The 24,492-nt window shown below is 36.5% G+C and overlaps 1 protein-coding gene across 8 annotated transcripts in view; it reads right to left on the bottom strand.

The window, feature by feature from the left end:
- Nucleotides 1–24,492, bottom strand: part of OSBPL9 (oxysterol binding protein like 9) — a gene marked incomplete at both ends in the record, with an annotated part of 114,928 nt that overhangs the window by 40,243 nt on the left and 50,193 nt on the right. For 3 of the 8 annotated variants that reach the window (XM_084243450.1, XM_084243452.1, XM_084243453.1), the window contains one exon: nt 4,377–4,445. The exons of 3 other annotated variants lie outside the window; for them this stretch is intronic. In XM_084243450.1, the coding sequence (XP_084099576.1) occupies nt 4,377–4,445 (69 nt within the window). Of the gene's footprint in view, nt 1–4,361; nt 4,446–14,029; nt 14,133–24,492 lie in introns of those variants that run through there. 2 more of the 8 variants (XM_084243451.1, XM_084243457.1) reach the window with 2 other exon arrangements.

Here is a 24,492-nt window from a genome sequence, read left to right as displayed (position 1 = left end):
ATGTTTATTTATTTAAAGGGTACACTTATTTCTCAGTTTAAGAGTCTGGCATTTGCATTTCCTACTTTCTGTACACTAAAAATTTTAAGTTCCAAAAGTATGGGATTTTTACATTTTCACTTAGAAGAAATTTTGAGTCTTAACCATCTCTCACAGGAAAAAAAATCAACCCTTGGTGTAAAAAACAAAACAATTGGAGACTGAACAAGAAGACTAGCAGCTTGCCATATTTGCATGCCCAGTTGTCATCCAGATAAAAAGGGAAATGAAGGTTGTAAATCACTAATGTCACAACCCCTACCCAACCACAAAACTCTGTACAAAGTGGGTGAAATACAGTGGTTCGACAGACTACACTTGATCTTCACTTATTTTATCTTCCCCCTGCCTTTCACCAAAACATGATTATCACTTTCACGATCTCCATTTTAGTAAACTGAGCTGAGCTCATTTTCTATTACACCAGCAGTACACTATAGCATTACATAGCAATACACTTTAGCATTACACTAGAACACTTTCACAATCATTATCTCAAAACACTATATTGAAAAGGTATGCTATTATGTAAATAATAATAGGCTGACAAACCTGGTTTCTAACCGCAGCTAAGCCACTTAGAGATGCTAAGCTACTGTCTCTCTGAGTTTTTTACCTGTCAAGTATAGGTATAGTGCACCCACTATTACTGATGTTGCAGATCCTACATCTACTAAAGACTAAAATTATGGTCACTATCAATTACCGCTATTAGTACTATTGCTTTGCCCAAAGTAAAATTCAAATTCTGAATCAGAACACTAGGCACTTAAGTCCTATTGAGCACATGGAACAATCAACTTATATTGTAGTCCATTTTCTCACCAAATTGAAAGGCAGGCAGTAAAACTTCCTTTTTTATTTTTTACACACATAAATAAAATGCTTGAAATGAGTACTGAAAAACCCCTTCCCAATGAGATGTCATGTATAAAAAAAAATTTAAGAAGGAAAAATCATAATAATCTGTAATATAGCCACATGTTTATTAGATATTTATTAATGATTAAATATCTTCATCTCTAAAGATAACCCCAAAACTTCCTATTAGAAACATATACTATGTAGAGTATGATAATAAAAGGTATGGAAAAGGAAGGATAAATTATCATAATATACAGTACTGTACTAAGAAAAAGGGCAGTAATTTCTTTCCATGTTACAGTACCACAGAAAAATTAGGACTGCTTGGGCTTGCTTTTTGTTTTGTCTCACAGAGCAATATAACTATCAATAATTTATAAGACCCAGTTAAAATCAACTAATTACATTGTTCTTGCTAAATATGGTAAGTCTCCCAGAACATTCCTTTGCCCTTAGTCCATATGACACAACATCCAAGATCTACCTACCAATCCGCCTTTCTTTATGTAATGCATAATGGGAGACTTATAACAAGTTATTAGTGTCAGCTCCCAGAAAGGGCCTAAACTCTCTTGCAGTCTAGTGTACTTAAAATCTAGTGTACTTAAAATCTAATAGTTACCCCATCTCAATCAATAAAATAACATATACATACTTATGAACAGTATGCATACTGATAGTAATTAAACTGTTTTCTCAAATCTCATAAGAACGCACTAAAAAAAATAGAAATTTCCACTAAATCTTGATTTAAAAGAACAGAATTAAAGCCACTTAGTCCAAGGATCCAAGCTCCCACTCATATAAATTGCTTTTATACTGTCTTTGAAAGTCATTTAGTCTTTGCTTGAGTATCTCAAAAAGAATTCATCACCTTCCAATAGATTACTTCATGAAAATCCTCTTAAGTCATAACTATTCCTCTTTTCATTCACCATTTACAATATCAGACATTATACTTAGTTATAGCCTTTTTAATGGCATTTTTGTTCAAAACAGATAAAAACATTATAGTCCTTTAACCATGCTGAGAGTGGTCTGTCTTCTGGGAAAAAAATCTCAGAACAGGGCAAGTTCTTCAAGACAGAGTCATGACTTCAAATTTCTTAAGTGACAACTTACATTAGCTCCTGAGAATAAGTAGGGTGGTGGTGGTGTTGGGGGCTAAGCAGATATACATTCAAATACCGGGACTTGCATTATCTATCATCTATCACATTTTATAATTAAACATTTTATTATAAAGTCTACAATGGCAGGGACTGTGCCATTCATTCAACACTATACACCCCAGGACTAGTTCAGGACTGGGTGAGTATTTGTGATACTCACTGCAGTGTCAGATAATTGCTAATGTCATGATAACAACCTTTTCTGTGACCTTTTTTCCTAGATTTTTCTTGCTTTCTGTTCTCTTTCTCCTTCATTTTTTTTACTCTTTCACTTCCTTCTTCACGTTTTCCTTTCCCTCTCTTTTGTCCATGTCCTTTTGGAGTAACTACGATGACTAAGTTGTACTTACGGCAATCAGGACCAAAGAGGTTGCTACTCACTAATTTATATACTGATGAGACATAGTTCTAACTTGATTTCTGTATGAATGTATTTAAGGTCTAAATTACAAACACAACTATTAAAGAGGAAATAAAGACAAAATGGTCTGTGCTATAAAAGAAATTAAATTAGAGGGCCTCCCCTGGTGGCGCAGCGGTTGAGCGCTGGGCTGTGAAGCTGCGCGCAGCCTCGGCAGCGCCGGTTCGATCCCCGGCCACTGGGTGAGGGGCCAATGTGGCGCGCAGACCTCTCCTGCCGCCTGCTGCTCCCCTCAGCAGTGTATTTCGTCAGTCTGCCTGTTCTGCTCTCCACTCTGGCTCTGGTGAATTCTCTCACCCTTCCGCTCTTCTGACTGTACCCAGTGCTTGTATGAATAAATAAATAAATCTTAAAAGAAAAAAGGAATTAAATTAGAAAAACTCAACAGAAATTAAACCTGAAGCTAAACTAAAATTAGAAATCAAGGTAGCTCTTCCTGTCTGCCAGTGCCTATGCAAGTGTCTTTTATTGTCCTATCCCTTTTCTAATAAACCTACTCTTTAATTATAAAAAAAATCAAAATAAAAACACACTGATATGACAAATATACTAAAAACAAAACTATCTCTAGCTTTTCAAGAGTACTAAATAAAGTGTGTGTGTATACATATATATGTGTGTGTACACATGTGTATATATGTATATACATATATAAGTATGTGTCTCTGTGTATATGTGTGTGTGTGTGTGTGTGTGTGTATATATATATATATCAAGGAAAATAACACATGGTTCTCTCTCAGTCAGGATAGACCCAGTTTAAAATATATACATAGAGGGAGGTATCTGGTCCAATTGTAGAGAAATTTTAAAATCACTACCTAGACTGGTAAAATATCAAGTCTCCTCAAAACTGTTTATGAAACTACCTCCTACTTTCTTCTACATTTATGTTGAATAATATCACTTTTCTCTTTTCAGAAGGCACTTCAAAGCTAACAAATGTTAGCAAAATTATATGAATTTCTATTAGTGACGTTAGTTGGGACATTGAACAATTCATACATATGCATCACCTAAGCGTCACACCTTTATTAAAAAGAAAAATATTACAAGGATGTCCTTAAAACTGTCTTAATTACTTATGAATTATAGCTGCTTTAAGAGAGACACTTGTTAATAAAACAGTACAAGAGACAATTTTGAAGGCAGTAAGACCTTTTAAAGTTAACTCCTGTGGGTAGAGGAAGAGTAGTGAATAGTGGCAGTAAGGTGGTCAAGGGAGGTTTAAGGTCTTCTTAAAGTCAGAATCAGGAAATAAAGTTAGGGGCAATATGAGGAACTGAGGCTAGAATAATGTAGAACAAAGGACTATGGCTAGATAATAATATTGTAAAAAGGTATTCAAAAATGAGTATTTATTTTCCTATCATATATTATTTCAGAGCAAAAACTGAAAGGAGTAAGTCCCTTGTGTGCACTGCTTTTTCTCTTAAACGAAAAAACATATAATCAAAATGTTGCAAAAAGAGAAAAGGGAAATAGAAATAGAGATATCATTCCATGTAAGTCTCATCAAAAAGTTGTGAATAACAAGAAAGTAGAACTTCTTGGTAGAACTGTAAAAGAGAGTAACAGCTTAAAAAATTAACACTGGAAAAACACCAAAGAAAACAAGCCTCCTAACAACAACAAAAAAAAAATGGCATGGATCTGGACAAAAGTAGATGATTTTTAAAAATAAGCAATACACATCCTTTAATTAAAATAATGAAAGCTTTGCAGAACTGTCATTTTGATTAAAATATGAGAGTATGCATCACCTAAGAGTACAACATGAGAGTAATGTTCACAATTAGCAATTTGAGATGACATGCATCACAGATATGCTTTCATCCAATGAAAGAAGTATAGGGCATACTTACAATTGAATCACTTACAATTATTTTTGAAAATTCAAGAACTGGAGAGATACCAGAAGACTGGAAAAAAGCAAGTGTGGTACTGATCTTCCATAAAGGTAAGGAAAAGAGAGAATAGAAAGTTACCATGCTGTGAGTCTGACATCAATAATTAAGAGAAAAATAAGAGAAAAATCTGTAACTATACAGAGGAAAAGTAGGTACACAAGTAGCAAATGGTATAAGTTTGAAAATAAATAAGTGAAAGAACATATTATGCCAAACTTTGTGGCTTTTCTGTTTCTCAGAAATTTGTCAGTAAATTAAGTTTTTGGAGAAATGACACCCTTTTGTTGCCTAACCAAATACTTTAAAAGTTGGTTTACTAATGAGAAAAGTATATTAAGAAAGCAGAAATATTAAGGCCATAATTTTATATGGGCTATACTATGATTTCCTTAAATTACTGAGTACTTATTTTCTCTTGAAGGAAAAAACAGTATATAATCTGTTGTCTGTCCAACCATTTCAGCTAAAGGAAGAACAGGATTTAGAGAGGTTTGAAGGTAAGAATTCCCTCTATTTTTCAATTCTAGAAAATACTCAAAAATCAATTAATTTGCAGTAAAGATGATCTTTTCAAAAATGTCCATAAAATTGGGCCTATTATTAAACTCTTTCCTCCACTATTACCTCCAGTCCAGTAAGTTATTTTCCATTTAAATCAATGTCCTGATAATTTAAGGCTCCAAATTTAGTTTCTCCTTAATCAACAAGGTAGCTATAGCTATTTTACCAACAAATGCTAAGTACCCACCCCAACAAGGCTCTAAAAGGTAAGGTATTTTCTGTAGTTCTAAGCAGTTCCATATTTCTTAACACCATGGATTCACCATGGACACACTATATACATAAGTTTTTTTTCTGACTGGTAGGTCCTCTATTAGATACTTTAAAGGTTTCTCATTTATTACAATATAGTAAGGTGAACAGATATTAATCTAATTTTATAAGTGCTCGCTTATCCAAATCATCCAGTAGAGTTTTTTTTAAATTGGTATTTTAACCCAGTCCTTTGACTTCAAATCCATAATATTTTTCTATTAAGGCACAAGGCCACTTGAAAAGAAATCATGGCATAAGAGCACTAATCGGTAATCTAAAAAATTGCCTGAAGAAGCCCAATATAATGAACACAAAAGGACAGATCCTGAATCTGCAACTTCTAATCAATTACCTGTACAATATTAAATAACTGTGAAAGCAAAGTTACTTTCACTGTTTCTATTTTCTCTAGGGATGAGAATAATACTAAAGTACTCAAGGTTGCTGGATAGATGTATAAAACAACACAAGGGGTGTTCCGCTTCCTTGTCAAAATTTGGAATCATAAATAACAAAATTTACCTTTATACCTCAGGCCCTAAACTAGAGCTTAACTTAAAGGCATTCAATTAGGAGTTGATGACTAAAAACAAAATATATAACTAAGTAATGCCATAAAACACATGAAATATTCATAGAGAACTACAACTGAGAAAGGAATATATAAGCATAAGTTAAAATGTATTTAACTTCTTTTAAAAAAAGGAAAACAAACAGTAACTTGAACACTGGAGAAGATAACAGATAATAGTACTTTTTAAAGGTATGTGCAATAGACGAAACAAGTGGTAATTTATAGTAATGGAGAACATATCAGAAAAAAACTCCACATGAGATTTTCAGAAGGTATTGGGTATTATGCTAACCACAAAAGGTTAACTGTACTGAATTATTATTACATTTGTCACAATGTGTTAAAGAATGTAAGTCCTTTTTGCCATAAAGCAATCTAATATTTGAATACAAATTTGTTTTTCCGCATTGAAAACAGAACTGCTTTTATCTTTACATTTACAATAAAAATAGTTTTATGCATAAGAATTTGTTTGAAAAAATGCCACAAAACAAATTTGAGTTGTTCATATAGTTGTGAGAAAAATGAACTGCTTTGTCAAACAGGAATCAGGTACAGACAATATCCAAGAACTTTAATCACAACTTTTAGAGTAATTGCTTGCTCTTTAATATCTCTTCATCTAATAATGATTCTTTTATTAACCCTTAGACTTATAGAATAAAAGACTAATATTGATTCCGCAAAGTTATTTGGATACTCAAAACTAAACTGCACAAAACCAGTTTAGGATGTATAACATTTTCCTCTATTTAAGTCACCGATAGTTTTGTCTTTCCAAAAATACTTCTAATTTATTCAAGAAAGCCACACAAAAGTTATTCTCAAAACTAAATAAAACAAAAAAAAAATCTTAAATTTACAAACAGGATGACCACATATTACCATTTGCCTGGGACAGTCCCTACTTGTGCCTGTTATCTCAACAAAATTACTAGCAGCCCCCTTTGCTGTTACAAGTGTCCCACTATAAAGTATATGGTCATCCTCTGTATAAAAAAAATGTAACTAACATTTAATAATATAAATGCCTGGAAGGCATATAAGATTGCCTTAGAGGTTTCAAAACGTAGCAAATTACTTTTTAAAAAATAAAAAATGAAACGCAATTTTATAGGCTCTGTATGTAGAAAGCAAACTACAGAAAGAGAAGACAGCAGAAATCAAGTCAATTAATATTAACTGAATGGTTACCTTATGCTAGATAAGTAGACACATGAATATATAGTACATTTTTTAAAAAGTTCCTTATATACACACACACACACACACATTCTCCCCCCCCCTCCACTGAAATAAAACACATGAAACAAAACACATAAAACATATTACTCCTAGGGAATGGAACTGAAGAAAGGGCATTTGAGATAGGGATTGTTAATTTTTACTTTACACATTCACATTGTCTGATATTCCTCTCCGTGGCAAGTAATGCAATTAACAGGTTGATACATGAAATGGATGGAGCAAGCTCCTATTCCATCTCCTGATTCCAAATATTGATTTAATATACTGTCCTCAGATAGAGGATGTATGAGATATTAAAAGACAAGAGCAGATGTTACAAATGAGAAGTGTAAGAAAGGGCTAAGAAGTGATGATTTTTTTAAAAAAAGTATGCATTAATTTACGTGAATTTGATTTAAATAAAAAACTATGTAAAAAAATTGGAAATTGTACAGGTTATAACTATTTTTCAAAAATGTTATGAGTTTAAGCACAGAAAATCACCAGCATTATTCTATTAAAATTATCCAAAAATCCAAAAATATCTTCAGAGAATAAATTTGGCAATGTTGAAGCTCCTCAAGATACACCTTTCAGATAAACACATGCAATTTGCTGCAACATGGATGGCGCTGGAAGGGATCATGCTCAGCGAAATAAGCCAAAAAGAAAAAGAAAAATACCGGATGGTCTCACTCATAGCAGGAATCTAGAAAACTTAAATAAGGGACCAGGAAAATGAATAACTATAAGAAAGTGAAAATCAAAATCAACAAAAAACTATGAACCAGAGACACTTTTAGGGGGGCGGGGGTGGGAGGGGAGGGATTGGGGTCAGAATGGGGGGCTGCAATTGTATGGGGAATATAACAATAAAATTTATAAAAAAAAAAAAAAAGATACACCTTTCCAAGCAAAATAAAATATAGCATAACATCACTTATAAAGTACAAGCAAAAAAAAAGGCACTTAATAATTAGCAATCATCACTACATGAGACTAAAAGCTGAGAAGAAAAATGGCCAGTAAAACAAAGAAAGTACATATTTTCCACATTCTTCCTGCCAATAACATGATTATGACTCAACATTCAAGAAAGCAAATTCATAAAAAACAGAAACACCTACTCCATCACTCCCTCTAACAAAGCACTGTTTGACCATATGGTGTTGGCAAACAGTCAATGTTTTCTTCTCACACATTATTTGGCCAGCCACTGGAAATGTCTTTAAGGCAAAAGTTAAGTCATTCCAGAATCTAAACAGGTTCTAAGATGGGACGGAAAAAATACAATCTTCTCTTTCCAACTTCTTATTATTGCCTAACATTCAGCTTCACAGCATTCTGGAAATCCAAAATTCTCCCTACTCTTGCTCCAAAATTCAAAATTTTACATAAGTTTTCTGGAGATTTGCTCTATGTATAACTAGGAGAAATTCCCCTTAACCAGATGAAGCCTTAAACTCAGAATTTTAGTAGTTCAAATTTTGACAATGACTGCAGTTTTCATACATAAATCTTGCTGAAAATTTATTATAAAATATTTTCAAAAACAAAAGCTGGCACATCTTCTAACAAACCAGGTATCTTTGTATAGCAAAGTATACCAAATTGAAAATTAAAACAACACCGTAGGAGAGTTAAGTGATTAACAAGCCAAATCAATCAATCAAATATTAAGGTGTCTATCGCATACAACCAAACAATAGAACAAAAACTAAATTCTATAATTGGTTTGATATTTATCCTTAAAAATCACAAAGTAGTTTTTGTAAATCTGATTTTAGTTACTGATGAATGTCAAACAGTTAAAAGGAAACCGGTTCAGTTTTTCCTAAAGTCATTAAAACTCTAACACAAAATTATCTTAATTTTGCTTAATTGTTGTAAAAAATCGATCAAGATGGTCTGTTATGAATAGAATATATGCCCATGAGGAAAGGACCTTGTTTTGTTCTCTACTGTATCTGCAGGTTAGCTTGGTTTGTAGCAAGTGCTCAATAAAAATCTTCTAAATTAAATGCTACCCATTAGTATTTAAACATGAAAAGTAATCAAAGAACAAGAAATTCCTGCTGATTGTAAATCAGAGCATTCATGAAAAAGCTAACTTACTTAGGTATTCTAATTTATTATAAGTATGGATACTGATTTTTTTAAGGATAATTAAGTTCTTAAGAAAATCAATAAAACAAACTGTATTACACATCTGTAAAGATCAGACAATGACAATTAACTAATCCCCTAAAAACTCATTATCTCAACTGGAAGGGATTATACTAAGTGAAATAAATCAGAAAGATAATTTCACTCATACTTGGTTTATAGAGAAAAAAAATAACAAAGGAATTGACAAAACAAAAACAAAGCAAACCCTAGAATTAAGATGCAGCATTAAGGCTGCTAGAGGTGGGAGGCTGGCAGCAAAAGGAGAAGGGGACCCAACAGTCAAGGGTAAAGGACTATGGGGGCTTTGAAGGTGGGGCTGGTGTGACAACATACATATGAGATGTGACTCTGTTCCACTAAATCATGCACAGTGTTGTAAACGAAGAAAAAAATCTCACTCTCTCATGTCAAATCTTCTCATAAGCATATTTTCACATACTACTCTGGGCTTAAAATTCAGTTAAAATAATTATTCATTGGGCATCTTCTGACTATGGCACTGAGCTGGATGCTTTGGGGATGCTAAGAAGGAGATACAAACCCTGCCCTAAGAACTTCAAGTCTGTTATTGGAGATATATGCCTAGAAAGCATATATTTGTAACAGCATTGTTACAAATAAGTGTTATGAGAAAGACACTATTCAAAGGAGAAAGTTATGGAGATGAGGTTTCACAGAGACAGTAGAGGATTCAGACAGTAGAGTAGAGGATTCACTTCAGATGGGGAAGTGAAAAGTATTATAGGAGGAGATATGGGGGAGGAAACAGCATTTTCAGATGGGATGTTTAAGCTTCTCTTTAATAAAGTAACCAGAGAAGTGAGGGTGGGGTTAGGGAAACTAACAATGGATGTTGAGGTACCCAGTTATTAGGAAGTCTTCACCACCCTAAGTCTGAATCAGAGGAGGAACAACTCAAAAGGACACTTGTAGGATATAGACACTGCCAGAAATGCTCCAGAGGAGAGAAGCAGCAACAGGAATGAATACGCCAAAGGTTCACTTTGTTTTTCCCTTTCTATCTCCTGATGCTGCCTCCCATTGGCTAAATCCAACCAGAAGCCAGAGGATAGAAGACCCCAAATGAGAGAGGCTATAAAGATCAGTCTCCTGGAACAGAGTGCATAGAAGGGCAGAGAATGAATCTGCAGGAAAATGGAGAATAACCAGGAAAAGCATACTCCCAGACTCAGGTTAAAACATGCATAGGCTGGAATGGTCTCACTCATAGCAGGAATCTAGAAAACCTAAATAAGGGACCAGGAAAAAGAATAACTATAAGAAAGAAAATATCAAAATCAACAAACAACTATGAACCAGAGACACTCTATGGGGGGGTGGGGGGCGGGGAAAGGAGGGACTGGGGTCAAAATAAGGGGGTTGGAGAAGTATGTCAGTTATTTCTCAGATCCAGATGTTGAATCGAAAGGAACCCAAAATTAGTGGCTGAACTGGAAAAAGGATCAGGGCTTGGAGGAGTGACAAAGCAGTGGATAAAGAACAGCACCACTGCAGCACTCCATTCTCCCTAGAGATAATAAAAGATGAAGCATCATAGGGCTCTAGCCCTATTTATTCCAACCTCTGACTGTGTAACCTTGGGCAAGTAATTTGGCTTCTTGGAGACTGGTTTCCTTCACTATAAAAGTAGGTAGAAGGTGATTTTAAGATTCTGTCCAGTTTTAGGATTCTAGCACCTAGTATCTCCAGTATTTCTGTAAAGCTAGTGAACATTGTTATGACTAAATAACTCACCCTATTGGAGAAACCTAAGGTCCACTTATACACTTTTGGAAAAAAAATTTATTTCATTTAAATAAAGATAATAAGAACATAGAGGTTCCAACTACTGCCAAGTCTTCCATGGTATGACAAAGAATGTCAGAATACAAGTAAACTATCATTTAGTGTAGCCTTGAAAGTGAGTAAATAAAAACTAAAGAATGCAGAGAATGCAAACAAACAACTGAATAAGCAGAATAACTTGAAGAGGCCTATTTGGCAAGGGGGAAGTTGCTTAGTCAATATAGCAAAGAAGCAAAATTCTTAAAGGTATCTTCAGAAATAATAGAACTCCAATGTACAAAGGAGTATGAATCTCTTTCCCTCCTTACAGACACAGAGCAATCACTACCATTCATTAATGACACAAATATTTAGTGAATAGCTATTATGTGCCAGGAACTATAATTGTCTTCAAAGAACAGCTTTACAGACAGTACAGTTAACAGCATATATAATCACTACCTAATCTGGCATGAGTTTAAATTTAATCCCATCCATGCAGTGTCCCTAACTTCTCAAGCTGTGTCTTTCCTATCATACTACCCCAGAACCATTTGTGCTTACACTTCATAGTGTAAGGGTTCATAGTACTAGGGTGGATACCTTGGGTAGAAAACTTGGGCTGAGTCCAAACTTGAGAGATAAATTAAGGCCAAGTTGCAAAGGGCTTGAAGAACATCCCCGGCCACTGGGCTCTAACAAGAAGGAATTAAAACATATTTGAAAGTAAAGGTGTGAATCAGCTGGATTTCTTTTTGGATAGCGTATGAACAGAAGTCCAATGACAAGAAGAGAAGAGACTTTGGTAAATAGCTTGGTGAGTGCCTGAATTAAAGCATTATATGGAAAAAGGCAAAATTCAGGAGAAATTACTAGGGCACACTTAATAGGATATGGTGACTGGGCATGGAAAATTAGGGAGCTAGAAAATGGCCTGGGGACTCCCAGGTGGCCTAAGGGTTAAATCTCATCACTATCACCACTATCCCGAGTTTGATCCCCACTGAGGGAGCTAACCCACATGTGGAACAGCAGACCTCTCCTGTCTTGCTTGATGCTCCCCACAGCAATGTATTTCAGCTGATCTGCCTATTCTGCTCCCTACTCTATCTCTGGTGAATCCTTTCACCCCGAAACCTCTGGCCTACACCCCAGTTCTTTACCCTTAAAAAAATTTGCTTTAATGACTATTGCTTAAGTATGGCAGAATTTCAATTAATTAGAATATTTAGAGAGGGATACTTGACTTAATTCTGTTTTCAGTCTAAGAACTATTCTTTCCATTGTAACCTTTTTTTTTTAAACCTTTACTGAAAAATCTTCCTAAGTATAATTTGAAGGTAAGTACATTAATCATAAAAGCCTTCTGTTTCAATGGAATTGCCAAAATATCAGTTATCATTCTACAGTATAAGGTTTAGCTGCTGATAGAACTTGATATATCCCAGGGAATACCCTAGAATTTGCTTTTTAGAATAAAAGTCTTACATCCTCTTTCTCAAGCAATGGAGTGCAACCCACGCTACTGCAGGATTTTTCAATCAGCAGAATGTGGTGGTATCATAATGCTCATTTCTGATTAAACCAAACTTTCATTAAACTAAATTCCCTTCTAATCTTCATATCAGCTGGGGATGGCTGAGGTTAAATTATGATCAAATACAATCTTTGCCCCTTAAAATCATAACATCCAGAACTTTAGAAATATCAAAATGGATGTGACCTTTTGCAATGGTATTTATTGAGGGACACTTCAAGTATAATGTCACCTCTGCAAAAACCAAACTCAGGACATTTTGGAAACAGATCCAGGTTCTCTATTATCGCTCTTATTGCCTATTTAAGCTGGGGGAAGGGGCGGACACAACTCATTTGTGGCAATAAATATCTTTCCTGGACAAGGAAAAGTTAAACGGTCCTTTTTTCCCCCTTTAATTTGTGTCTTGCAAGACCCACAAAAAGTGAAAGCAAAATTTTTTTAAGTGAGAGATGTTAACAATATTCATTAAAAGGCTTTATCATCTACTCAGTTCAATGCAGGCAAAGTTCATGGAGAGGATTCACAGATAATGGCTGAGAGCTACCAATTTAAAGTTAACTACAAAAGCTCTTAAAACTCCATCTACTATTCTTAAGGTCGCTTCCAGTTTCGCTACTGAAAAGCAGGAAAAATAATTGCTTGATTTGTTTTTAATTTCCTGAACACAGATAAAAATAAACAGTTTGATTAACAAGCAAAACCAAATGTTACCCCCAAAGTTATTTCAAATTAGTAAAAATTTTTCATGTTCAATACCTCTCTCATTCTTTCCTAACAAAAGTACTTGTGAAGTAGTGTATAAATACCACAAAAAAAAGGATGATGATTCAAACATATTTCCTATTCTATTTATGACACTCAACTCTAATAACTAAGCTGGACTGAGAGCCTTTCCCTTCAGTTTTTATGTGAGCCCCGATGACTAAAGTTTTTCATATTTTAACAGAAGCCACCCAAAGAGCACAGCAACAACCTCCCTTCCCACGTACATACGTACATACTCACAAATAATAGCGTCCATAATTATTACACATAAAAATACTGGATCAGACAAGAACACGGTGCCAAAAATAAGACAACAACAGAAAATGTTTGGTCTGCAACTGGAGTCTGTTCATGGGCAAGTGGTCAAAATCAAGCTTTCACCGCTAATAAAAAACTTTTGTGTTTCAAATAATACTGACACAGCTTGAGAAAGGAAACCGGTTTCACAAAAATGAATCGAAAAGGGGAAGAGATTCACTTCAACGACTGGTTTGCTGGGAAATGACCCCTTGGTGGAAGAGGAGGCCCTAGCCTAGCCTTCAACCCACCTCGGCCTGCCAAGGAAGTGAGGCTAGTTCCCAGGGAGGAGAGCGCCCGGGCGGCCACAACGTCCTACGCACCCCAGAGGGCGGCGGGGAGGAGGCAGGGAGCGGGCGACATTCGCCCCCAGCCTGGGCAGGCAGCAGGGACCCCAGGGACTCAGGGGTGGGGGCCGGCCCCTCTCCCAGACCCTCAGGGTCTACTCACTCCGCAAGTGGCCAGCAAGAAAGCCATTCGCCAAGGCCCCCCGCCCTCTGTGCCTCCAGGGGAGGGAGCCAGAGGCCGCTTCCGAGCACCCCTTTTTCTCCCCCCCCTCCGCTGAATCGCGGGGGCTGCGGTGTAGAAGGTCCAGCCAGGCTCACCTAGTCCCCCCAGGACACGCCTCCTCACCCCTTCCCTCTCCCCTCCCGCGGCCCCCGCCCCGCCCCGGCCTCGGTCGGCCTCGGGACGTCCTATTGGCTGTCCTGCCTGCTCCTGGCAAAGAGACCCCTGGCGATTGGCCATGGGTCACCTGCTGCGGGGAGGTGAGCTGAAGATTGGCGGTTGGGCCCACTTGGGGGTGGAGAAGCGAAAGGGAGTCGGTCAACAGCCCCGCAGCAGCCGGGGGCACAGGGAGGAGGGGGCTGGCAGGCTCTCAGCACCCGGCCCAGGCCCGACCCAACCAATCACCCCCTCAAGGGGCTCAGGGCTCCTCTTCAGTACTGGGGTTCCGGCTGCGCCAGGCCCCCTGAGGAGACAAAAGCGGCTAACGCCCATTCCTCCCGCTGAACAGGGAGGTCGCTGCTAGAGGGAGTGCCGTTTAGCCTCTGGGCATCGGCAAGGGGATTCCCACTGGGTGACAGCTGGCGAAGGAGCTGCTCACTGACATAAACGTATTTCACCTACACCCACCGGCTTCTAGCCCAGTATTCTGGCAACTGTGGAGCCTAGCTGCTTCTTGATAACCGCTTTTGTTTACTTCCGGAAAGCTGTTTGGGTCTCGTGGTTGGGGGAGCAGGAGGAAAAGGGGAAGGAGAAGATACTATATCAATAGGCAGAAGCTTGGAGCCTGTTTTATTAATCCAGTTAAACACCGTGGGTCTGCTGTTGTGCCACAGCTCCATAAGGAATGTAGGTGGCTTGTGAAGATGCTTCGGGAATCCAAATGACAGAACTTCAAGTTAGATGAAATGTTCTGGGTTCTAGATCCCTCTAAAGAGTCATCCAAAAATGTAGGAAATCACAGACATAAATAATTAACTTACTGATACGGGAGACAATCTTTCGGCTCTTAGTATTTTCCTTTATGCATATATACTTACAACTCTGCTATAAACTCCTAAGCATCTGATTTTTCTAACTACTGGTACCCTTTACAAAACTAGCATAGTGCACACTGCACAAAAGGCTTGCAGCACTCAGTGTAAGAGAGTACTTCAGTTTGCCTTAGACTTTTTTTCCCCCAATATGTCCAATACTACATGCACTCTTATTCCTGCACCTCAAATGCCTTGTCCTTTTCTAGTACTTTCTGTGATTCAGTAGATAAAAACCACTATTATCTACCCTAAAATGCAAACCATAAACCAAGCAGGCAACACCTCCCCCATTCCAAATTCAATCCATAACAAGTTGTTCGTTTTTACTACTAAATACATTCTCAATTCTGTCCACCTCTTTCCCTAACTACTACCCTATTACAGGTTTTGTCCTCTGCGATAATCTCCTTGGTGAGATTTTCATGAATCTACTATAACTCCTCCAATTCATTCTTAAAACTGCAGCCACATTAGTATTTCCAAAACCAATTTCATTACTCTGTCATCACTCTTCTCTCAATCCCCTCCACTTTAAGAACTGCAAATCCTTAGGATCAACTGTTTTTACCAATGGCCTGCAAGTTTAGCCATACTAACACTCTAGTTCCTTCTTATATTTGTATGCCTTCATTTTCAGTCTTCTACACATGGTCTTTTTCAACTTTCCCTAATCTGACATGGACCTTCTAGCCTCAGGATCTTGGCATATGTCATTATTGTTGTCTTTTACATTTTCTTCTTGATACCAATCTCACTCTTAATCCTACTCATCATTGTTTTCTCTCTGCCTATGTGAGTTCTTCCTATTATCTATTCTCATAGTCTATGCAATTCTTCTTTGTGAAACTCACCACAAGCTATAATTATACATGTTTGAGTAATTCTTTTAAATTAGCTTTATTATAATAATTCATGTGCAGTAAAATGCATCCATTGTAGATGTACAACTCAATATATTTTGATAACCGTGCATATTGACTATTACCACAATTAAGACAGAAAATTTCCATAATCCAAAATTAGAGACAAGGGATCATTAAGGACCTTGCTTTTAATAATGTCTTAATTAAACACTCAGATTTCTTTTTTAAAGTGTCTTCTACATCTCTCATCATCATCAATGAAACAAGTCAGAAGGAAAACTTATAGATAATGGCAATAGAGAATATTATTTATGAGTCACTTAATAATACATATAAATAAAACCATGTTCCAGTTACACATTTAAAGCAGTCACAGTTGTACTCCAAAGTCTATCTTTTTATTATTTTATACTAGAGATTTGTTACAGACATATAGATCTCATTTTTCTAATCCTAGTGTAAAGTTAGTCTGCATAAGGAAAGATGGAACATTTAAAATAAAAAGTATTTACACAATACAACTTTACCCTTTTTATGGCAAGAAGCTGGAGGGTTCTAAGCAAATATAGCAACTGAAATGCTTTTAAAGAATTCTACAATTTGTTCATAATTCCTCAACCCATATGTAATAACACATAAACGGACCTATCTAAACTAAGGTTATTAAGGGAGAAAACAAAACTGTTGTGTATTTGTTTTTTTGTTCAAGATAAAAAAATATAATACGGTGATTAAGTATTTTAAAAATCTGAGAACAATCAAAACCCTAACATTCCAGGTGAGGGAGGGCCTTTAAAATGGCAAGAAATCACCCAAAGTTCACAAAAACATTAATTGAAAAGAAAACCTGCACTCTTGTATTTATTGAAGCACTATTTAACAATAGCTAACATATGGAAACAACCTAAATACCCAAAAACATATGACTGGATCAAGTAGATGTGGTATATATACACAATGGAATACTATTCAGCAATCAAAAAAGATAAATTCATGCCATTCACAGCAACATTGATGGAACTGGAAGGATTATGCTCAGTGAAATAAGTCAAAGGGAAAGAGAAAAATATCAGCTGGTATCACTTATAGGAGAAACATAAGGAAAACAAACAAACAAAGGATCAGAAAAAAAATAGCAGGCAAACTATAAATCAAAAACATTCAGCTGAGGAGGGGGGAAACCAATGAAAATGTGGGAGGGGGGCCTCCCCAGTGGCCCAGAGGCCTGAGCGAAGTGCTGTGAAGCTGTCTGTAGCCTCTGCGGCATGGGTTCGAATACCGGCCAGCCAGGGAAATACCCACATGGAGTGACAGACCTCTCCTGTCTCCGCCTGCTGCTCCCCTCAGCAGTGTACCTCGGTCCTCCTGCCTGTTCTGCTCCCAGCTCTGTCTCTGGTGAATTCTCTCACCCTCCAGCGTCTCTGACCTGTACCCCAGATCTTGCATGAATAAATCTTTAAAAAAAAAAAAAGAAAGAGTGGAAGGGACGAGCACAAGAGACTATGGTGTCTCGGTGGTGATAATTTTATGGGGATTCCACTTGAGAGGAGAATAAACGATAATGTAAAAAGTATATAAATTTTTTAAAATGGCAAGAAATCTACCAAGTGAAAAATAGGCCAACTTAACCTATAGCTATTAATATCAAAAGAAAAATTTAACTACAGAATTCATTTACTACTTTAAAAATATTATTTCCATTAGAGAGCCCAATATTTACCTATAAATCACATTCTCTCTGATGTCATCTTAGATATGCAAGACAAATACTTTCAGTAGCAACAGAAGAAAAAAAGAAGCAAAAGTAAAGGGGAAAGTCAGGGTTTCTCTAGGACTTTGCCTAGCTACACAGGTCAAACTGATTAACACAGGTCAAGCAGATTAACACTAAGACAACTCTCAGAAGCAGGATATAAATATAGCTCCACTATTTTGTCTGTCCAGACCCAGAAATCTTAAAATTAAAGTCACTCTACAAATTACCACATAGAATGTGGTCAGATGGAATAAATATACTGCTTGGCAAATTATGGAAGCATATCCTATATCAAGGCCACCATGCTCCAAAAGTTAGTTTGTAAATTATATGCAGTTTTCAATGCATTATCAAAGAAAAATATCTGTTTCAAGGTTAGCAATAAACACCCTCTGTACAAACCAACACTGGCTTTGACAGTGTGCTCCCTGGCATCTTCTCACCCAGGGAGGATGCATGAAATAGATGCTAATTGTCTCTTGTATGAATGCAATGCCAGGTACTAAGCTAAGAAAATAGTAATATAAGCAGCTAAAAAATGCTGAAAATGGTTAGTGCGGTAAGGAACAATGAAAGTGGAGGGGCAGAAGTCCTCTGTTTTTCTATATGAACCTTTTATTACTATTTAATTTTTAAAATTATATTATCTTAGGATCCTAAATTCCAATTTTGGAGTCAAATACTCATCTGCCTTCAGTAATGGGACACTGACCACTCACCGAGGAGAATTTTCCTTTGTTATAGGAAACCCAGCTAACTGGCTACCACTATTCCACACTTCACCAGTGGAACAGGTGACACATCTACATTGTAATCATTTCCTTTGGGAAACAAAAGGTTTCAAAGGGAGAAAAACAAATACACCTCTTTTCTACATGATACAAAAATAAAACCTAATGAGGCAAAGAAAACAAAAGGATGGTAGTAAACAGATCTTCATATATTGATAAGTTGAAATGTATGTTCAAAAGCTTAACACTCAAGAAAAAAAGTCATAAGATTTCTATTAATCTTAGCCAGTTAGACACATAAACCATTATATGAAAAAAGAGTAGAATCAAGTATCCTAATAAGATTAATTTCTCAGATGTATTTCATAAATTGCAACTTAAATACTAAACTTGTGTTTGTAACAAAAATCTGTCAGTATTTAATTATAATGATTTAAAAAGGTTTCAAAGCGGTTCCACTGCTTTGCCAGCCTTGATAACAATTTATCACCTGGATTTTATCAGCTTTCCTTTATGTTTAATGATGTTTTACCCACAGATTCGATGGTATTTCTGGTGAATGCATGCTCTCCCTCTTCTCACCAGCCATATTATTATACCAAACATTAGTCATTCATGTCCTTTCTCTCTAGGGCTTGACATCAAAATCAATCAAAACTATAATGAAAACTACAAAATATAAGACAGTAACAGTGAAATTCCAATTTGATAACCACCTAAAATATAGTTGACAGTGGTTTACATAAACTTATATATACAAGGACAAATACAGCTTTCTTGACCCAAAGAGTCAAAGAAATCATTTAGTTAAAAAAGAATTAAATATCAACTCATTTACAGCATAAATGTAAAAACTTAAAGGTCTGTACTACATGAGGATTTTCAAATCGGGGTTTTTAAGTCTTCCCCATAATCTTACATGTTTTCATTTCTGATCAACTCAAAAAATTTGTACAGCAACACACTGAATCAACTCAGCAACAACCTTAAATGCAAGAGCTACCAAGTTATTTCACTATCCAGCTTTTTATTTCTAATCAAGTTAGCATCAAATACTACTACTTACCACAGAAGAGTCTTGACATGTAAATGACATGTGCAAAGTGAAAGTCAAATGACCTCAAAGCATGTGCTGCACAATTTAAAGTTTCCCAGACTTAGAACAGAGAAAAGTGATTAGATGAGTCTACCACCTTCCATACAGCAGCGCATGTATGCCGAAGTTTAGATTTTTAACCTAACAAATTTATATCTGGCTTTATTGTTTGTACACATTAAATAACATTATAACACTTTAAATAATGGAATTGTGGGCTTGCAAGAGTTTTTTATAAAATGTGCCCAAATTTACTCATGTTTATAAAACTGATTTTTATACTTGTATGATATCCAAATTGCCATAATTTATTAGCTTGTATAATATGGGATATTACAAAAACTATAGGATGTAAAAAACTCAGTCTTCTAGTGACCAATTTTTTGCCTAGTAATCACTCAGCATTTATCTGCACTAAAATTTAGTATGGTAAATAAAGAATGTGAAAGGAAAACTTCCCCTCCATTAATCAGTACCATCAAATAGACAATGAATACCTCTTAAAGGCTAACAAGCGGGGATTACAAGAACCAATAGCTCCTCTCTTCTTCCTTCAAGAAATGTCCCATTCAGTTGAGTGTAAAGACATGAAAAAATACCACAAACCAACATACAACAAACTTAGAATGACTATGGGAAACTCAATCTTCACAGGACTTGAAAGAAGAGAGAGGATTCTGTCAAAAGATGGAATGAAGAAGTAATAAGTGTACTGGGTCTTGAATGACTACAAAGAATATTAAAGAGGTGAATTTAGGGTTTAAGGATGGTGAGGACTCAGAGGGAGCAGTATAAGTAGGAGCATGGAACCACCAAAGATTTCTACGTGGAGCATTAGGTACATGCAGAGACAGGAGGTGGAAAGAAAAGCTGGAGGCAAATCACAGAATGCCTGAAATCCCCTAACAAGTTTTACTTCATACTACAGGCAAATGTAAACTATTAAAGGTTTTTCATAGTTATGAATGCCCTAAGATTATTAATTATACCTGCTAATTTATGGAAGAGAATATATTTGAATATTAAGAGGACACTGGAAATAGAGTTGGCAAGACGTAACAAACATGATACCCAAAGTGAAGGGAAGAATGTGCATGAGTCTTTAAAAAAAAAAAGAAGTAGTAAGAAAAGGAAGGGAGAGAGAGAGGGAGGGAGGTGAGGAGGGCAGAGAAAGAAAGAGAAAGGAAGAAAGAAAAAGGATGATTCTCAGGTTTGGGAGATTAGAAGTTACCACTTAAAAGGACTCAACTTTCAAACTTCAACAACTCAGATAATAACATCATTAAAAGAGAAAAATTGCATGAATCTTGGGGGATGAATTTGAGATGATAAGCCTAGTTTTAATATATTGAGGATGAGCTCCTGGGAGACATCTGTTTGACACAATCCAAATCAAAACAATGTAGAATGCAAAGCTAAGTACCGAAAATTAGATCAGATTAGGTACCCCAATCTTCAGGTGTTTGTATCCTTATTGGGGGCGTGAGAGTTACAGGATATACAAGTTTAAAGGATATACAAGAGGGCCTCCCTGGTGGCACAGCAGGTTGAGGGCAGCACCGTGAAGCTGTCCACAGCATCTGCAGAGCGGGTTCAATTCCTGGCCGGCCAGGGAGAGACCCACATGGCTCAGCAGACCTCTCCTGTTTCGCTTGCTGCGCCCCTCAGCAGTGTTTTCGGTACATCTGCATGTTCTGCTCCCCACTACGTCTCTGGTGAATTTGCTCACCCTCCCGTGCCTCTGGCCTGTACCCCAGCTCTGGTATAAATAAATACCACAGAGGATTCCATCAAAAAATGGAATGAAGAAGTAAGTGTACTAGGTCTTGAATGATTTACAATAGCTAAGCTATGGAAACAACCCAAATGGCCCAAAAATAGATAACTGGATCAAGAAGATGTGGTATATATATACAATGGAATATTACAAAGCAATCAAAAAAGATAAACTCATGCAATTTGCAGCAACATGGATGAAGCTGGAAGGGATCATGCTCAGTGAAATAAGCCAGAAAGAAAAAGAAAAATACTGGATGGTCTCACTCATAGCAGGAATTTAGAAAACCTGAATAAGGGACCAGGAAAAAGACTAATTATAATAAAGTAAAAATCAAAATCAACAAGCAACTATAAACCAGAGACACACTATGGGGGGGAGGGATTACGGTCAAAATAAGGGGGGGGTGGGAATTGTATGGGGACTATAACCAAGATGAAAATGCATACATTGTGCAAAATTGAAAAATTATGTAAAAAATACATAAAATAAAATTGTGAAAAGAAATATACACACAAAATAAAAATTAAAAAAATTTAAAAAGGATATACAAGAATATGGCAAGAACATAGCATATTATACAAAGAGTATAACACTCAAAGAAAAGCTATCACTTTGAGTTTGAGGTATGGAACCTACAAGAGCCCGTCAAGGAAGGCTCCACCAAATAGGTCAGTTCTGAACTGGGCTTTGAAGAAAAGGTTTAGTATGCAAAAGCAGAGTGGAGATAGTGGGATATCAGAGAGAGAGAACATCATGCTTAGGAATGTGGATACCAGAAATGCAAAAAAATGTGTTCAGTTTAATGTAATCCCAGATGTTTATCTTTTCCTTGACTTTCTTTGCTTTGGGTGATAAGTCTTTAAAGATGTTATTGTGATGTATGTCTTGTAATGTTTTACCTATATTTTCTTCTATATATTTTATGGTTTCACGTCTTATGTCTAGTTCTTTTATCCATTTTGAGTTGATTTCTGTGCACAGTGAGAGGTAGTGATCTAGTTTCATTTTTTTGCATGTGGTGGTCCAGTTTTCCCAGCACCATTTATTGAACAAACTGTCTGCATTCCATTGCATGTTCTTTGCTCCTTTGTCAAAGATCAGTTGTCCATGTAAGTGTGGTTTTATTTCTGGGCTCTCTATTTGGTTCCATTGGTCTGTTTATCTGTTTTAGTTCCAATACCAAACTGTTTTAATTATTATGGCTTTGTAATATAGCTTGAAGTTGGAAGTGCGATACTTCCTTTCTCCTTTGTTTTCATCAGTAGGGCTTTGGCTATTGGTGGTTTTGGTGGTTCCATATGAATTTCATCAGTATTTGTTCTATTTCTTTGAAGAATGTTATTGAAATTTTTTTTAAAAGATTTATTTATTTATTTATACAAGCACTGGGTACAATCAGAACATGGGAGGGTGAGAGAATTCACCAGAGCCAGAGTGGAGAGCAGAACAGGCAGAATGACGAAGTACACTGCTGAGGGTAGCAGTGGGCGGCAGGAGAGGTTTGAGTGCCATGTGGGACCCTTGCCCGGTGGCTGGGGATAGAACCGGCATTGCAGAGGCTGCAGGCAGCTTCGCAGCCTGGCACTCAACCACTGCGCCACCAGGGAGGCCCTCATTGAGATTTTTATTGGAATATCGCTGAATCTGTATATTACTTTTGGTAGGATGGACATTTTAATCACGTTAATTCTTCCAATCCATGAGCAGGGGATGTCTTTCCATTTCTTTGTGTCTTCTATTTCTTTTAACAGTGTTTTATAATTTTCTTTGTATAGGTCTTTCATCTCTTTTGTTAGGTTTATTCCCAAGTATTTGATTTTTTTTTGTTTCAGTTATAAAAGGGATGGTTTTCTTGATTCCTTCTTCTTCAGATTAATTGTTTGCATATAGAAAGGCTACTTATTTGTATGTGTTGATTTTTTATCCTGCTATTTTACTGAACTGGTTGATTACTTTGAGTAGTTTTTCTGTGGAGCTTTTAGGGTTCTCTATGTATATTATCACATCGTCTGCAAATAGTGATAGTTTTACTTCAAAGAGACATTAACCAAAACAGAGAGAAACCCCACTGATTGGGGAAAAATCTTTGCACTCCAGTCAACTGATAAAGGGCTGATCACAAAGATGTACAAAGAACTCACATGACGCAACAAAACCAAACAACCCAGTCATGAAATGGGCAGAAGAACTTAAAAGACATTTCTCCAAAGAAGAAATGCAAATGGACAACAGGCATACGAAAAAATGTTCGACATCCCTTATAATCAGGGAAATGCAAATTAAAACCACATTGAGATACCTTACACCAGTAAAAATGGCATATATCAAAAAAAAAAAAACAAGCAACAACAAATTTTGGTGAGGATGTGGTGAAAAAGGAACTCTTCTACATTTCTGGTGGGAGTGCAAGCTGGTCCAACCACTATGGAAAGCTGTCTGGAGGTTCCTCAGTCTACTAAAAATGGAGCTACCATACAATCCAGCAATTCCACTACTAGGGATCTACCCGAAGGACACAAAAACACTGATTCAAAAGAATACCTGTACACCTATGTTTACTGCAGCACTATTTACAATAGGTAACACCTGGAAACAACCCAAATGCCCAAAAATAGAGGACTGGATCAAGAAGATGTGGCATATATAAACAATGGAATATTATTCAGCAATCAAAAAGATAAACTCATGCCATTCGCAGCAACATGGACAGAACTAGAGGGAATTAGGAAAAAGAAAAATATCGGAAGGTTTCAGTTATAGCAGGAATATAGGGGAACCAAATAAGACGTCAGTGTAAAAAAATAGTAACAGTATAAAACACAACAAAGCAAAAACAGACAATTATAAATGAGAGACATACTGCAGGGAAGGAGGAGGAAGAGGGATCAGAGGGAGGGAAGGAGAAGCACAGGAGACTGAGATGATGGTACATGGATGCAATGGTGAAGGAAACTCTATGGGGACTACACCTGAGTGGGTGGGGGGAAGTAAAATATTGTTTAAAAATGAACAATGATATAAAAAAGAAAAAAATAAGAAAAAAGAAAAAAATGTGTTCAGAAGAAAACAAGTAAGAAGCAACACTCTAGTAGAAGGTTTATACAGGGGTATACTGGCAGATAATGTCTAAAATGGTAAGCTGAGAA

This window comes from Talpa europaea (assembly GCF_964194135.1).
Source record: "Talpa europaea genome assembly, chromosome: 9".
In the NCBI taxonomy this organism is placed as follows: Eukaryota; Metazoa; Chordata; class Mammalia; order Eulipotyphla; family Talpidae; genus Talpa; species Talpa europaea.
Note: the sequence above shows the minus strand (reverse complement) of the source record. Positions and strands in the feature narration are given on the sequence as shown.